Raw genomic sequence first — 13,782 nt, 5'->3', positions numbered from 1 at the left:
TCTGTTTACTTTCTTTTTATTCTTTCAAATCCCCTTGACCCTTCGGTCTTCGATCTCCGACTGGACAAGTATCCCCCTGTCTTGGTTTATTTCCTTCCACTATCTATTCAATCTGGGCTGCTGTTTTTGTTTTTATGTCCGTCACTTGCTCTATTCCCCTTTCGCTACTGCTATTGATTCTGGCTCGCTACCAATATGAGTCGCTTTGTGTCTTTGAATTTAAGTCCTATGTAATATGGAACTCCTACTTATTTCAAACATACAATCAAAACCAGAATACTATACTAACGGGAACCATCATATTTATGATCATTGTATCCCATCACTCCCAAATTCCAAATTCCAACTAACTACAAACCCAAAGCCTTCAAAATCTCCTTGCCAACCCCAGTCGCCGAACCAGGATTCTGCCCCGTAATAATCGTCGACCCCGTCCCAGCCGCCTTCCCAACAACAACCATCTCCCCCAAGGCTCCGCAGCCTTAACATACTTCCCACCGGTAACACGACCCAACTCCGTCTCCAGCATAAACGGCATCGCAGAAGAAAGACTCACAGCATCCTCCTCAGCATTCGAGAACCCAGTCACGCCAACGCCAGAGATAAGCGGCACACCAGAGGGCGCAGTCGCATTGAGCAGAACACAAGGACCATGACAGACAGCCGCGACGGGCTTGTTAGCTGCCGCGAAAGTCTGGATTAGAGCCAGGGAGGTCGCGTCTTCGGTTAGGTCGAACATTGCTGATATGGACTCGTTAGATTTGGGTTCTATAGATGGATCTCATAATGCGAGTATCTCATAATGCGAGCATAGCTGGAAAAGAACAGGAGGGAAGGTAGAAATGGTGAGCAACTTACGTCCATGACCGCCAACGTAGAAAATGGCATCGAACTCGCCTGCGCGCGGGAGCATATCTGCCAACTTGTGCGTGTTCGTCCAGAGGGCTTTTTGTTCTTTTAGGAACTTTTGCGAGACCTCGTCTGATTCGAACATCTTTACCGACGCTGGGTCTAGGGGTGCTTCGCCGCCTTTTGGTGAGGCGATGGTTAGGGAGACCTTTTCGTGGAGGACTTCCCATGGATGGGCGAATTCGGGCTGTGGGATGGATGGTTAGTATGGGATTCATGGAATTGGTTTGTCTTTAATTTTCAAAATAGAATGTAGGTGTTGTGTTTGATTCTGTGGAGTTGCATACCAGATACCAGCCGGTTGGGTTACCGGTGGAGCCGAGCTTGTCGTGGGAGGTGAGGACGACGAGGACTTTGGGGGTCATTTTGGGGGGTTTTGTTAATTGGAATATCGGGGAAGGTAGGAATAAGTTGATTGTGTTTGATATTTTGTTGTTTAGTTGAATTAAGGATCGAAGGGTGGCTGTGAGCTCTCTTATATGCTTCCCTCTGCTTGCGGCGATCGGCATCACCATGTGTATCACTATCTCGTCACTGGCTCCACCAAGGTTAATCATGGATTACCAACCTATACCACTCGGGCCAATGAGGTTTCTTGCTGGAGGAGGCTCCCCTCGTGCAGAAGATTCTGCCCGAGCTTGACCCGTATGTGATGATGTCATACCCAACATGTACACTTCTTCGATGTCCATATAAAGAATGCTGATAGCACACCGCACTTCAATATAGTTCAATGCTAATTACTGTTTGAATGTATTACTAGCTGGTAGAGATTATGATAATGTAGGTATACGGATACATTGGAAAGTGTTTTATGTCTTGGCATTGCCTCGGGTGTCAATGCCAAGACCTAAGAGCTTCTCGGATTATCCTACTACTAGTACACCGCCAAGGCTACAATTCAGGGTAGAAATAAAAGAAAGGCGCTTGCCCTCGAAAAGGGGGAAAGGAAATGAAAAGAAGAAGAAATCATATGATAGAGGCCGCGATCCAGACTTTGATCATCATTAGTTTACTGTATCATGAAGTATTCATCACCTTACCCGTTTTATCGGACATGTAGAGATGTGTACATATTTTCATCTCGACGTGGATGAGACAGCCTTGGAATCAGGTACGCGGGTAGATATCGGGAACTCGGGAATGGGGTGGGGCTACCAATCTTAGATGCTTTAGTTTGACCTCACATTCTTCAGATTATATACTTCAATGCAATTGATTTATTCACGCTCTAACCCATACCAAACTCCCAGATTCTTCCGTCCTTGCCAGTCATATACCCTGAAAACTCCAAAGCTCAGCATTTGTCAGCATCAATATCAGTCAAACTTCCTATGGCGTCTTCCCCGGTGCTCTTTCATGTTATCCAGACGGCCAAACTTCTGACCACATTCCGGACATCTGACGGAGCGATATACCACATGCTGTACTTTGATATGGCGCATCAACGACGCATAGCTGCTGAACGTCTCGCGTTGTGATGTCCTGCGGGATTTACAGCCATCCCAGAGGCATTTGTAAGGGTGGTCCGGTTCACTGAGACAGAAGGGAGACCGTTAACAATGTAGTGGGAGGGATGAGAAGACGTGACTCACTCTTGTCTCTGTAGAGAGCTTGCTTGTATATCAGCAACTTCAATGTTATTCTCGTTTGGTGATGTCTCTTGGACGGAGGGACTCGGTGCCGAGGACTGGATATGGATTGTAGTTTGACCGGGACTGAGATGGTCTTCAATTCCATCCTCGATGTCTCTGTGCTTTTTGGTCGAGGAAGACGGCATGTTGCTCTGGTACAAGTTGTCCACTGTAGGGTGACCTACAGTGGTATGCATAGTCCAGTTGGGATCGAGAGACACGGGAGCAGGGCTCATAGAAGGGTCGTGGAGAGGCCACTCTGTGGAGTGTACAGGTAGCTGTCCAACCGCAAAGGCTGGTTGCGTATCTGAAGTTCCGGGATGGTAATTGAGTTGCTCATTACTAAGTTGAAACAGTTGGCGTAGCCTCAAATATTCTTCAAGGTCCGAAGTGTAAATCATAATGAGTCGAAGAGAAGAATTGGTGCAATCGAGTCTATACTAAAAGAGAGTTGCGGAGGATTTAAATAATCCATCACTATAGCCCTGGAGAGATACCTGGATTCGGGCTCGTTATTGTTATCCTGAAAAAGCAGGGGAAAGCTACCATCAGTGGCAAAGATTCTGTGCAGGACCAATCAACGATAAGTGGATGCCCAGGGGAGACCAATCAACGATGGAAGGGCACTGGATGTCTTTTTCTCCAACAATCCAGTGGGCATCCAGTGCGTCCATCCGGCATCCAGTGCTTCCATCCGACATCCAGTGCTTCCATCGTTGATTGGTCTCCCTGGGCATGAGCCCCACGCTCCGATATTTCGCACGACTGCACCACGCCAAGGCCCCTATAGGGAGAGTCACTCTTGGCAGTCTGTTAATGCGATTCCTGCGAGTCCTGCGTCTCATTCTCCATGGCACCTTAGTAAAAACACAACAGTTCCCGAACCTAGCCACGCGGTACTTCTATGCCGTCCTTTGCTACACATGGTGGAAAGCGAAATCCTTCTAGATTTCTACGTGAACAAGTCTGCTTTTAACACACTTTGAGAGGGGCCCTAGTCGATAAACCACTTGTAATGACAAGTCGGGATTCGCCAATTCCCTTCCGCCTTTTGCCTATTTGGTATTTACTATGTTGATTTATTGCGGCCCGCGAAGATCGACATGTAGTTTCGTGTTCGCGTGTGCAAGGTGTCCAAGGCTGGAGGGGACCGGACCAGTTTGTCGCCGAAGAAGAGCAGAATCCCATCTCAATCTGCTGTCTGCCTGATTGGCAGCTCACCCCGGATAACGTATTTCAGCCGCCATCTCCGAAACGGATAATTCATATTCTCAATTAAATTCCTATGTATTTTGTTCCATTGCTTGCCGATAGCTAGTTATTGTTATTAAGACCATATATATCACTTTCGAGAAATGGAAACTATATTACTTCATTCAAAACTCACGGGAAAATACATATCTTGATAAATAAGACACATACGTTTCCCATCTTTCCCATCTTTCTCCAACTATAATGGCAATGTTTAATTAAGATGGCTTGGGGTGAAGGCTTGGCACGATTATCTTTTCATCTTTCCCAAAACTTCACCAAACCCAACTTTCCTTTCTCCTTTTGATTCCTTATTTTTTAAGGGTTTCTTCTTGGAACATGATGGTTTACCCTAACCTGAACGCAGATAGGGAGCAGGAGGCATCTATCAAATTGTCTCAAGATATCTCTTTAATGAATTCAATTATAATAGGGGGAAAATTGCCTGGAAGCCGTGGCCTGGTCTCCACATAAGAAAGAGACGTCCCATACCTAAATATCAAATAAAACATTAGTTTACCCCCCTATGTACCACCAGGCATGTTCAAGTCAGTTTTAAGCTCGGCAAATGTGGTCCTGGCCAAGGTTCTGGTAGGAGCGTACTGAGCCGCATCCTGGGGTATCTAAAATTGAATTCACAACGCCGAGGGTCCGAGAGACAAATTGTAATGTTAGGTAACGGGTTTAACTCGGGGCACATCCGGATCGGGGGTAAACATCCCCCTTGGGGGTCTGGTTTTCTAACGTTCGTCTACGGAGTAGTACGGAGTCATGGATATGTATCGATCTAGTCTTTACGCCATACGCGTCACTCAATGCCGTGGAAGCACCTTATATAGAACGCCTTGCGACCCGATCCTAGATCCCCCTCCACGTGTACAGACCTCCGAAATGTCGGGCTAAACCTTTGTACCCAGATATACCGCCAAGTTCGGCCGATTCTGCCAGTCTAAAGCTCCTAATATAGTAGCGTGCAGGCGCGTGATCCAGCGCTAAAAGGTTAGTAGTCAAAGGAGATGCACCTAAGGAGACTGCCAAAAAGAACTCTAGAAAAAATGGATGGAAGTCTGTTGGAGAAGATTACCTTAGGAGACCCCTAAGACTACGGAGCATAAGCTACCGGAATTACTCTGTGAGTCTAACTTTGAGCGTCCTCATACAAGTGCTGCCAGCTAACATTTCAAGATAGGAAAGCCATCTGCTAGAGGAAATATGGTAGTATTATGTATTATGTATGTGCAGATGCCAAACCAAAAAGTAAAAAAAAGACAAAACTCCTTTTGCGGAGACAGATGAAGGGCCCAGATCACTGTACATGTAGACTCTCCATGAACGTGTGTCACAACACACAAAATCTCATTAGTCAAGACAAGGCTCGCATGCAATATACACCGGGTATCGAGCAAAAATCAATAACTATTCATCGCAACAGATCGTAATTTTGCATCCGCTCCGGACTGCTTGCTCATAGTATATACCGCATTCTCCGGGTAGCCTCAGCCGCCACGAGAGCGCTTATCGCCCCGATGAAGAGACAGATAGAGATGGCGTTATACCTATCCTTGTCGAGGTTCATCCACTGCGTATCTGAATTGCTGTTTGCGGGCTCTTCGCCCGGTTCGAGGATACTGAAGACAATCCAGCTGATGAATGTTCCGACGAATTGTGGCAGGGTCGTGTACACATTCAGCACGCCCAGGTAGATACCGGCCAGTTCACCTGTTGACGGGATATTGGACGCCTGTTCCTCCTCGTCGGTGTCGCTGTCAGTGGAATCGTGGTGGTTGAGTCGGAGAACATCCAGCTCGGTGTCTGCTGCGGAGTTGCGCAGACTGGCTGAGGTGATCATTGTCACGCCGGAACGCGATGATGGTATTGTAGGGTAATAGCCGCCCATTGTTAGCCTGTTGATTTCCACGCCCATAAAGGCGAATGGAGCCCAGCCGCTGATTGCCCAGGGAATACCGCATACTGCTACTAGGAAGGTTGCGAAGGCGCGGGAGTGCGCTAGCGGGGCGAAGATCATTGTTGCGGCGAACATGACGTGGGAGATTAGCCAGGCGGTTTGGAGGTCGGGTCGAATTGCGCTGATGGCTTTGAGGATCGCTGCAACTTTTGGTGGTGGTCGTGCGGTGAATCGGGTCCTCTTGGCATCTGGCTGCAGGATACAAAAGGGTAGGAGTACAGAGCTGAGGACTGTGATAGATGAGAAGACCGTTAACGAAAGACTGCCCACGCGGCCGACTTCACCAAGCATATCCGTTGCTTTGGCCATATCGTCTTTTGGTACTTCATAGCGGAAGTAGGTTTCGCCAACCCAGGTTGTACTGTAGAAGAGGAAGGGGAACCAGCCTACTTATTGTTAGCATTGTTGATTTCACAGTAGGTGCGGAGATTTCCATACCAATCCAAGCCCAAAATTGGGCCCAGCAAATTGCTTGGATGCGAGGGGGTAGTTCGAAAGTTGTTTTGAACAGCTGAGAGAGGACTTGAATAGCACCAGCACTTCCGTCATCCCTGTTATCACAAAAGGGTTAGTTGATGGCAATAAGTAACGGTTCGAGTCCAACCCACCTTGCAGATATAAGCACTCGCTCTTTTACCGAGTATGATGTGACTCCTACTGCCAACACCAATGACAAAGCAGCGATCACAGTCATCTGCTTGAATTGCGTATCTCCAAGGAAAGTACCAAAGATGCTAACGGTATCGATGGCACCAACCACATAAGCAAAGAGCTGACCAATGGCACACATTCTTCCGGCTACAAGAGAGGTCAGCGTATTTTAGGCTGAGACATATGGGGAAGCGCCATACCCCATGCGGATCCAGCTTGTTGCGATGGAATCGGTAGTGTATCCACAATCAGACCGCGACAGCACGCTTGAACTAAGACATTGTAAGCCATCTTCAATTAATGTACGGGTAAGTCTTCCACTTACCGACGTTGATGGAGAAATCCACCGCATAAATACTCAACACAGCCAGGGCGATTGTGCCATTCTTGGCCTGTAAAAAATCGAGATTAGCTTCCCATAACCATAAACCTAACCAGGTGAGTGCTCCAATACACGGGGATATGTACCTTTTCCGGATCTTTGACAAATAAACCAACAATCTCTGCCGTCCACCCCAAGACGAACAGACAGAAAGCGACAACTAACGACCCAAAGATCATGAAAGGTCTACGCCGACCCCATTTCGATCGAGATCGATCAGCAATGACTCCAATAAGAGGCTGAATAATCAATCCAGACAACGGGCCAGCAATCCACACCAACGAAGTCTTGGACTTCGTCAGACCGAGTTGAAGAAGGTAAGGTGTACAATCTAACAGAAAAATAATAAAACCAAGTCAGCGAAAATTATCCCTGAGTCCCAATGGAGATGATTTGGAATGTGTAGATCTTACAAGTCATCTCAGTACCCCACGTGAACCTATTCTCAAGAAAATCTCCGAGTTAGCCACAGACAACACAACATCCCTTGGAACTCTCAATTGCCTCCAAAAAAAAGGTAGATGTCGCACATCGCCTAACCACTATACACAAGCGACAAAACAAACGGGGCAATACGCACTGCAATCCCACCAAACTAAACGTCAAAAGCGCCATCCTGGTGGACTCATTCCGGCCCTTGATGGAGGGCGTGCCCGCCCACCTCGCAGCCTGCGGCATCCTAATTATCCACGTGCTGGCATGCACTCAGCTTTCTTCTCATGAACCCAAACAAAAACCAAATAGGGCTGGTGGCCTAGCCAGTAACAGATTCAAGATGAAAACGCCTGTCCGGAAGAGACGCGCAATTCAGATTCGGATAACAGAGTGTATGATCTAGCAGGGGTTGGGATACGTCAGGGGATTGGGAAAGGGGCCGGCAGGTGTCTAATCCTTTCGGGGAATTGAGTCGCGTGCTCTTTCGGAGCCGACGGGGGAGTTCGCGGGGGCCGAAATGGTGCACGGTACGCTCGGCGTTTCGATGTTTGTTGGGCGCGCGGATTGGGGGGAGGGTGCGTTGGCTGCGACGGAGGTGCTGATGGGTGTCTATACAGTTGTTCGAGAAGTGTCTAAGGGGATTCTAAGAGGAAAGACGTTGTCACAGTCGAAGAAGAAGGAGAGAAAATCCGTGTTGGCCTGAGCGCCTCTATGCGGGCCCCCGGCCTTATCGATTTATTTAATTTAAGAGACCCGCCAGCCCTGGAACCCTTTTGCCGATCCGGCTTCGCTTACGACTAGGGTAGGCTATGCCGGTGCTTTTATTTATCTGTGTACGCGTTTAGTTCTCTACATATGTACTTTACATGCATTAGGTCTCTTGCACTCCAGCTATGTCGTTTGCAGCCCTCGATCTCGGGAGCTCAGCCTTATGTCAGCCTCTCCGTGACGGACCCTTGTGCGCTGATTGGCCATATGAGATGACGTAATCCAGCCAATTATAGAAACACATTGTTGACACGGGAAGAGCTCTGGAGGGGATGAGGGAATGAGGGAATGTACGTGCCAAGGAGTTCTATAGGGGCTAATGTCATAACTTACCTGATTAGGAAAGTACATGTACTTTTGCTCTTTTTTTATATACTACATATTAGCGAAAAAGAGAACACGGATGACAGCAACCCCCAAATGGACATCCACCACAAGAGTCGAACAAAATAAGGGCGTAAGTATCTTTCATTGCGTGCGTCGCATCCAATCCTAATTTTGAATTGGTCTCGAAAACCTAAGTATCACAATATGACGCGACTCCTGCCGGCCAAACAATCAACCAGAGTCAGAAAATAGAGATTTTAATTCCTTTGTATCCCGAATCCGCTTCCCATAATCATCGTAAACAGCTATACTCTCAAGACCTACAGCCGGTTGGGGGCCGAGGTAGTGACGGGCCACTGGTAGCCAGCGGCGTCGCTGAACTTGTAGCCGTATGAAGCAGTGAAGTCGTCAAGGACGGCGGGTCCACGGGAGCCTAGATCAATGCAAGTTAGCTATATGTCATGACTAGGCAAGGGAAAAAAAAGCTGGTAAACTCACCGTAGGGGTACTCCATGGGGATGATCTCCTTGTTGTCATCCAAGTAGTGCAGGAGGGGAGTGAAGATGCGCCAGCTGGCATCCAACTCGTCATCACGGACGAAGTTGGAGTGGTCGCCCTTGAAGGCATCCAGAATCAGGGATTCGTAGGCCTCGGGGATCTTGAGGTCGGAGAAGCGACGGCGGTAGGTCAAGTCCAGCTCGGTGACCACCGTCTGCATGGAGAGACCGGGCAGCTTGGAGTTCATCTTGATGTAGACTGACTCGTTGGGCTGAACACGGATGACAAGCTCGTTACGGGGGATGTCCTTGAAGATACCGGAAGTGACATCCTTGAATTGGATGCGGACCTCGGTCTTCTGCTCGTTCAGGGCCTTTCCGGCCTTGAGAATGAAGGGAACACCGTCCCAACGCTCGTTCTTAATGTATGCAACCATCGCGCAGAAAGTCGGGCAACGCGACTCCTTGGGCACAGTGTCGTCCTCCAGGTAGCCGGGCTTGCTGCCGTCGAGGGAGCGGCCGTACTGGCCGATGATAACGTTCTTGGGCTCAATAGCATCCATAGCGCGGAGAACACGGACCTTCTCATCACGGATATCCTCGGAAGAGAAGGAAATGGGGCGCTCCATAGCGAGCAATGTGAGGACCTGCAGAAGGTCTATAAAATTGTTAGTATGTTTTCTACGTCTAGTGAATGCAATTGAATGTACTTACGGTTCTGCATAACATCACGGATAATACCGAACTCATCGAAGTAACCACCACGGCCCTCAGTGCCGAAAGGCTCCTTGAATGTAATCTGCAGCCGATATTAGGACCCGAATTCCGCAACGAAATCGCTTCCATCACATACCTGGACGTTATCGATGTGACGGCGGTTCCATGTGGCATTGAAGAACTCGTTGCCGAATCGCAGAATTAGGATATTCTTGACCATCTCCTTACCGAGGTAGTGATCGATACGGAAGATCTCCTCCTCCTTCCAGTTAGGCTCCAAAGCCTTCTGGAGGTCGCGGGAGCTCTGTAGATCCTTACCGAAGGGCTTCTCGACCTATTAAAAGAGAATAGGTGTATCAATATGAAGTTCGTTTGGTGACAGGCTGCCCGGAGAAACTCACAATAATGCGAGCGAGACCGCTCTTGGGGTAGCAGTTGCGCTTCAGCTGGTCGGACACAGTGGTGAAGACACTGGGCGGCAATGCCATGTAGAACACGCGGTTCTGCTCCTTCGATTGGCGGTTGTTTTCGATCTCCTCAAGGTGCTTGTTCAGGTTGATGAACGAATCGTCTTGATCATATTGGCCGGAAACGTAGGTGCACATCTTGCAGAACTGCTCTAATTGTTCTTCGATCTCCTTTGTGGGGACCTTGATGTACGAGCGAACGCGCTTGAGGTATTCGTCGGTGTCCATCTTTGTCCGCGCATATCCGACGATCCGAATGTCCTTGGGAAGGAATTTGTTGCGGAACTATTCCAAAATTGTGAGTGGGCGAGAGCTGGAAAGGTCAGTGAGAATAGCACATACAAGGCCAAAGAGTGCAGGGAACTATAAAATTAGTTAGTACGTTAAGAGATTCATCGCATCCTGGGAGGGGTACGAACGGTCTTCTTCTTCGCCAGATCACCAGATGCGCCTAGTACCACGATGATGGTATCATCTTTAAGTTCGATGGTGCTGAATGCAATATCCATTGTTAGTGTTGCGCTTAATTGACCGAGAAAGATTTTTGCATATAACGCGGCAATTGAGGGGTTGAGCGGGGGAGCTCTCTGAGCAGAGAAAGTCTGCGAAAGCTTTCAAGGAAAGGATTGAATATTATCGGGACGAAGGCAATAACCTCTAAACAGCACGATTTGGGGATAAATTGAGGTTGATTGAGCTGGAGGCAGCCAGTAGGCTTCCGCAACCGGGGGGGGTAGGGAGTGATGTCAGAGACGCAGGAGGGGGAAACTCACCCAGCACCCTGACGGTCATCGGTCTGGTTAATCACACTAGACATCTTGCATCAACCGCTTAATACACAAGATAAAGAAGAAAGATTGAGAGAGATTGGAAAAGGGAAAAAGAGGAGGATTGTTGAAGAACACCAGGATCCGGCGGAGTACTTTTTAACGGAAGTTCACAGCTTCGGCTGGTGGGGCTGAGGTATTGTATGTATTTTATGACTTCAGGGTATTAATCACTTTTCTTTTCGATAAATTGGTTTTTGATATTATTTTTATTATTTTTTGACTTATATTCTTTGCTGTACGGAGTACTAATATTCTACTAATATTTTGTTTCTCTTCCTTTGATGCATACTGCTATTTAATGCCGGCCTAGGGACCTGGCCTCGTGGCAAATTTCGGTCAACTCTCTTATATCCAGTATTCTTAAGTCCGATCTTCATGATCATTGTTATTGACCTTGAACTTTGGACCACTCTTCTGATCCCACAGGAATCTTACCCGTTTTGATTATCAACAACCCCGCGCAGGCTACTAGGGCTATCAGCGCTACTTATAACCGTCCGGTTCGGGCTCGGAGTGATACAAAGTACATCGGGTCAATTGTCAATAGTGTCAGACGTGAGCATGTCGCTTATTCTTGTTCTAATAACAGAACCCTTCCAGAGAAAAGGAGAGTAGGGGGGTCATCTGATAAGAGATGTGGTTCACTTATAGGTGCAGATGACTCAACACAAACAGGCTAAATTCGATTGTATAGTGGTATGGGTCCATAAGAATGTCCAAAATTGCACGTTCAATGTTGTATAATAACTAGTGAGTACTGGTAGATACACTATGGACAAATCTGCGGTCAACTGTACTCCGTATCGTGTGCACACGTATATTCAAAGCGGATCATTGGAATAACAGGCCATCGCATCGAGGGGAAGGTTACTCCGTACAGTGTGTCCACTAAAATCCCCTACGAGAGCGTATCAATTAAAGTACCGAACCTGCAAGAACAGGTATAATACCATGGACCTCGAGCACGCAAGCCGATAAGAACTTCTACCGGTGACCCAAATCGTGGGGATGGATCGGCACATTTGTCATTTTGTCCCAGACGGATTCTATTTTCCCGCGAGAGGCCACTTTGTTAAGTCCGGTTTGAGACTTGTATTAACCCGAACTACAATTCGAGGGGTCCGAATCCGGAGCATACATATTAACCGTTAAGTCCTACTTGGGGGCTATACTGCATGTACGTATACTGTACAACTCTACAGATCTATGCTACATGTATGTACTCTACACTAGTCTGGTTCCTGAGGTTTGTCGTACCAGTCCTCTTGAGAATTGCCCCAAGTTTCGATGAATACATACATAACCGGTCTCAAATGTAATCATCCCGACAGCCAGGGTGTGGGGCATGATACAAGAACTTCTAGATTTCCCAATCAGTGGTCTCGGTCTGAAGTATATGCGAGGATGTACCGGAGTTCTACCCGGATCATGTCACTGTCAATGGTTATCATTTCAAGATATTGGCAATTGTTTCTATATTCTATGAAGCTATCTAGTTTTGAAAACATTGTTCACTAATTAGAGACCTGCCGGCAATAGCCTTTACACATTGCTTTTTCTTGAATGAAACCTTCCAACTTTAGAAGGCTGGAACCCGTGTCGTCATGGCTTAGGTTTGTCAGCTGGAAAGCTGCAGCTTGGAGGCTTGGACGTGCCGGTCGGACTACTGTAGCCCGAGTGGCAGAAAAAAAATAAAGTCGGGCGGTAAATGATCGGTAAATGACATCCATCTCGGGTCGGAGAAATAAGAATCCCAAAGAGCTTATCTCATCTCAGATTCTGCCTATCTAATCGCTGATGTAAGATAGAGAGAGCGGTGACTATCACGGGATCTCGCTTAGCCCTGATGTATCACGTGGACTGTGGCTCGCTAAGATCCCGTTTAGGCTAGGGCGAAAACCAACACACGGCTGCCCAAATTGATTGTGCGCCTGACTCTATCGAAGCGACGACAACCACGACAAACGGGAACGACTTTTGATCTTGCGGGTCATTCCTTCGACTTTCTTTCCTTGCCCGCTCCCCAGAGAAACGCCGACACAATGCCTTCGGAACAAGGACACCGCCGTGAGTGAATCCCTCGAATGTCTTATCGATCGTCGTTTTGGCGGTCTCGAAATCGCAAAGCCGCATCTCGAGCACCTTGTGTGGTCGCACACTGGATAATGGACATGTACTAACTATTTCTTCTTTTTCTAGTCTACGTCAAGTAAGTTACCACCGCACTTTCATCGTCGCATTTAAGGATACACCAATTCGACTTGGAGGACCGATTTGGGGGACACAAGATATCGCCACTCAAATCGAAGCAACACACGAGATGGACAGAGCATTAATACGAATTTCTTCTCACAGGGGACGTCACCTGAGCTTCCAGCGCAGCAAGCACGCCCTCACCCAAAACACCAGGTATCTACACCCTGCGCACATGAAATTGAATGCTCGATGAATGGAATCTGATATATGGTTATACAGCTTGGTCAAGATCGAGGGTGTTGATGACACCAAGGCCGCCAAGTTCTACCTCGGCAAGAAGGTCGCTTTCGTTTACCGTGCTAAGCGTGAGGTCCGCGGCTCCAACATTCGGGTGATCTGGGGCAAGGTCACCCGGCCGCACGGTACGTGAATGCAACAACCAGTCTGGAGGCCATGTCCGAATGGCCCTCTAGGTCTGGGGACCTCGAACTCGAATTTCCTCTTATCTGACTCGTTCTAGGCAACTCCGGTGTTGTGCGCGCCAAGTTCCGCCACAACCTCCCCCCCCAAGTCCCTCGGCGCTACCGTCCGCGTTATGCTCTACCCCTCCAACATCTAAACGGATTCTCTGTGTTGTTTTTAGTGGGCGATTCCCTTCTTCGCACAGACGGTCGGTCAGGCAAGGAAAAGTCGACGGAACGAGCCGATGTTGATTTTGAGGTGATGGAGTTGGCGGGTTGATAACGTTTTGT

At 48.0% G+C, this 13,782-nt stretch overlaps 5 protein-coding genes across 5 annotated transcripts; 1 reads left to right on the top strand and 4 right to left on the bottom strand.

The window, feature by feature from the left end:
- Positions 1 to 367: 367 nt before the first annotated feature.
- On the bottom strand, positions 368 to 1,274 carry N7519_009332 (ThiJ/PfpI family protein; the record flags this gene model as incomplete). The annotated part of the gene is made up of 3 exons (XM_057296105.1): positions 368 to 768; positions 859 to 1,096; positions 1,197 to 1,274. The coding sequence occupies 3 exons, from the start codon at positions 1,272 to 1,274 to the stop codon at positions 368 to 370; spliced, it is 717 nt and encodes a 238-aa protein (XP_057143987.1).
- Positions 1,275 to 2,228: 954 nt separating this feature from the next.
- On the bottom strand, positions 2,229 to 2,944 carry N7519_009331 (uncharacterized protein; the record flags this gene model as incomplete). Its single annotated transcript, XM_057296104.1, has 2 exons — positions 2,229 to 2,445; positions 2,505 to 2,944. 2 exons carry the CDS (start codon positions 2,942 to 2,944, stop codon positions 2,229 to 2,231), a joined length of 657 nt encoding a protein of 218 aa, XP_057143986.1.
- A 2,315-nt stretch (positions 2,945 to 5,259) lies between these two features.
- N7519_009330 (putative sucrose transporter) lies at positions 5,260 to 7,507 on the bottom strand (the record flags this gene model as incomplete). The annotated part of the gene is made up of 8 exons (XM_057296103.1): positions 7,374 to 7,507; positions 7,207 to 7,232; positions 6,880 to 7,124; positions 6,737 to 6,803; positions 6,612 to 6,683; positions 6,369 to 6,558; positions 6,199 to 6,311; positions 5,260 to 6,146 (listed from the first exon to the last, which is right to left on the bottom strand). The coding sequence occupies exons 1-8, from the start codon at positions 7,469 to 7,471 to the stop codon at positions 5,260 to 5,262; spliced, it is 1,698 nt and encodes a 565-aa protein (XP_057143985.1). The 5' UTR covers positions 7,472 to 7,507.
- Positions 7,508 to 8,438: 931 nt separating this feature from the next.
- N7519_009329 (glucose-6-phosphate dehydrogenase) lies at positions 8,439 to 10,858 on the bottom strand. The gene is made up of 8 exons (XM_057296102.1): positions 10,778 to 10,858; positions 10,424 to 10,496; positions 10,347 to 10,367; positions 9,939 to 10,289; positions 9,674 to 9,871; positions 9,535 to 9,619; positions 8,822 to 9,478; positions 8,439 to 8,756 (listed from the first exon to the last, which is right to left on the bottom strand). The coding sequence occupies exons 1-8, from the start codon at positions 10,819 to 10,821 to the stop codon at positions 8,644 to 8,646; spliced, it is 1,542 nt and encodes a 513-aa protein (XP_057143984.1). The 5' UTR covers positions 10,822 to 10,858; the 3' UTR covers positions 8,439 to 8,643.
- A 2,018-nt stretch (positions 10,859 to 12,876) lies between these two features.
- N7519_009328 (60S ribosomal eL33 domain-containing protein) lies at positions 12,877 to 13,771 on the top strand (the record flags this gene model as incomplete). The annotated part of the gene is made up of 5 exons (XM_057296101.1): positions 12,877 to 12,901; positions 13,034 to 13,043; positions 13,190 to 13,243; positions 13,310 to 13,452; positions 13,551 to 13,771. 5 exons carry the CDS (start codon positions 12,877 to 12,879, stop codon positions 13,769 to 13,771), a joined length of 453 nt encoding a protein of 150 aa, XP_057143983.1.
- Between the last annotated feature and the right edge of the window lie 11 nt (positions 13,772 to 13,782).

The sequence above is a fragment of the Penicillium mononematosum genome (assembly GCF_028829835.1).
Source record: "Penicillium mononematosum strain IBT 11891 chromosome Unknown utg000005l:1.0-9366267.0:1.0-9372171.0, whole genome shotgun sequence".
NCBI lineage: Eukaryota > Fungi > Ascomycota > Eurotiomycetes > Eurotiales > Aspergillaceae > Penicillium > Penicillium mononematosum.
This window is presented reverse-complemented; position numbering and strand designations above follow the sequence as displayed.

Bases quoted from the DNA above. Each gene is read 5' to 3' on its own strand.
- N7519_009329 (XM_057296102.1), bottom strand. From the start codon at position 10,821: ATGTCTAGTGTGATTAACCAGACCGATGACCGTCAGGGTGCTGG. The intron at 10,368-10,423 runs GTTCGTACCCCT...CTAATTTTATAG, and splicing joins ATCTGGCGAAGAAGAAGACC to TTCCCTGCACTCTTTGGCCT. The intron at 9,620-9,673 runs GTATGTGATGGA...TATCGGCTGCAG, and splicing joins GTCACATCGATAACGTCCAG to ATTACATTCAAGGAGCCTTT.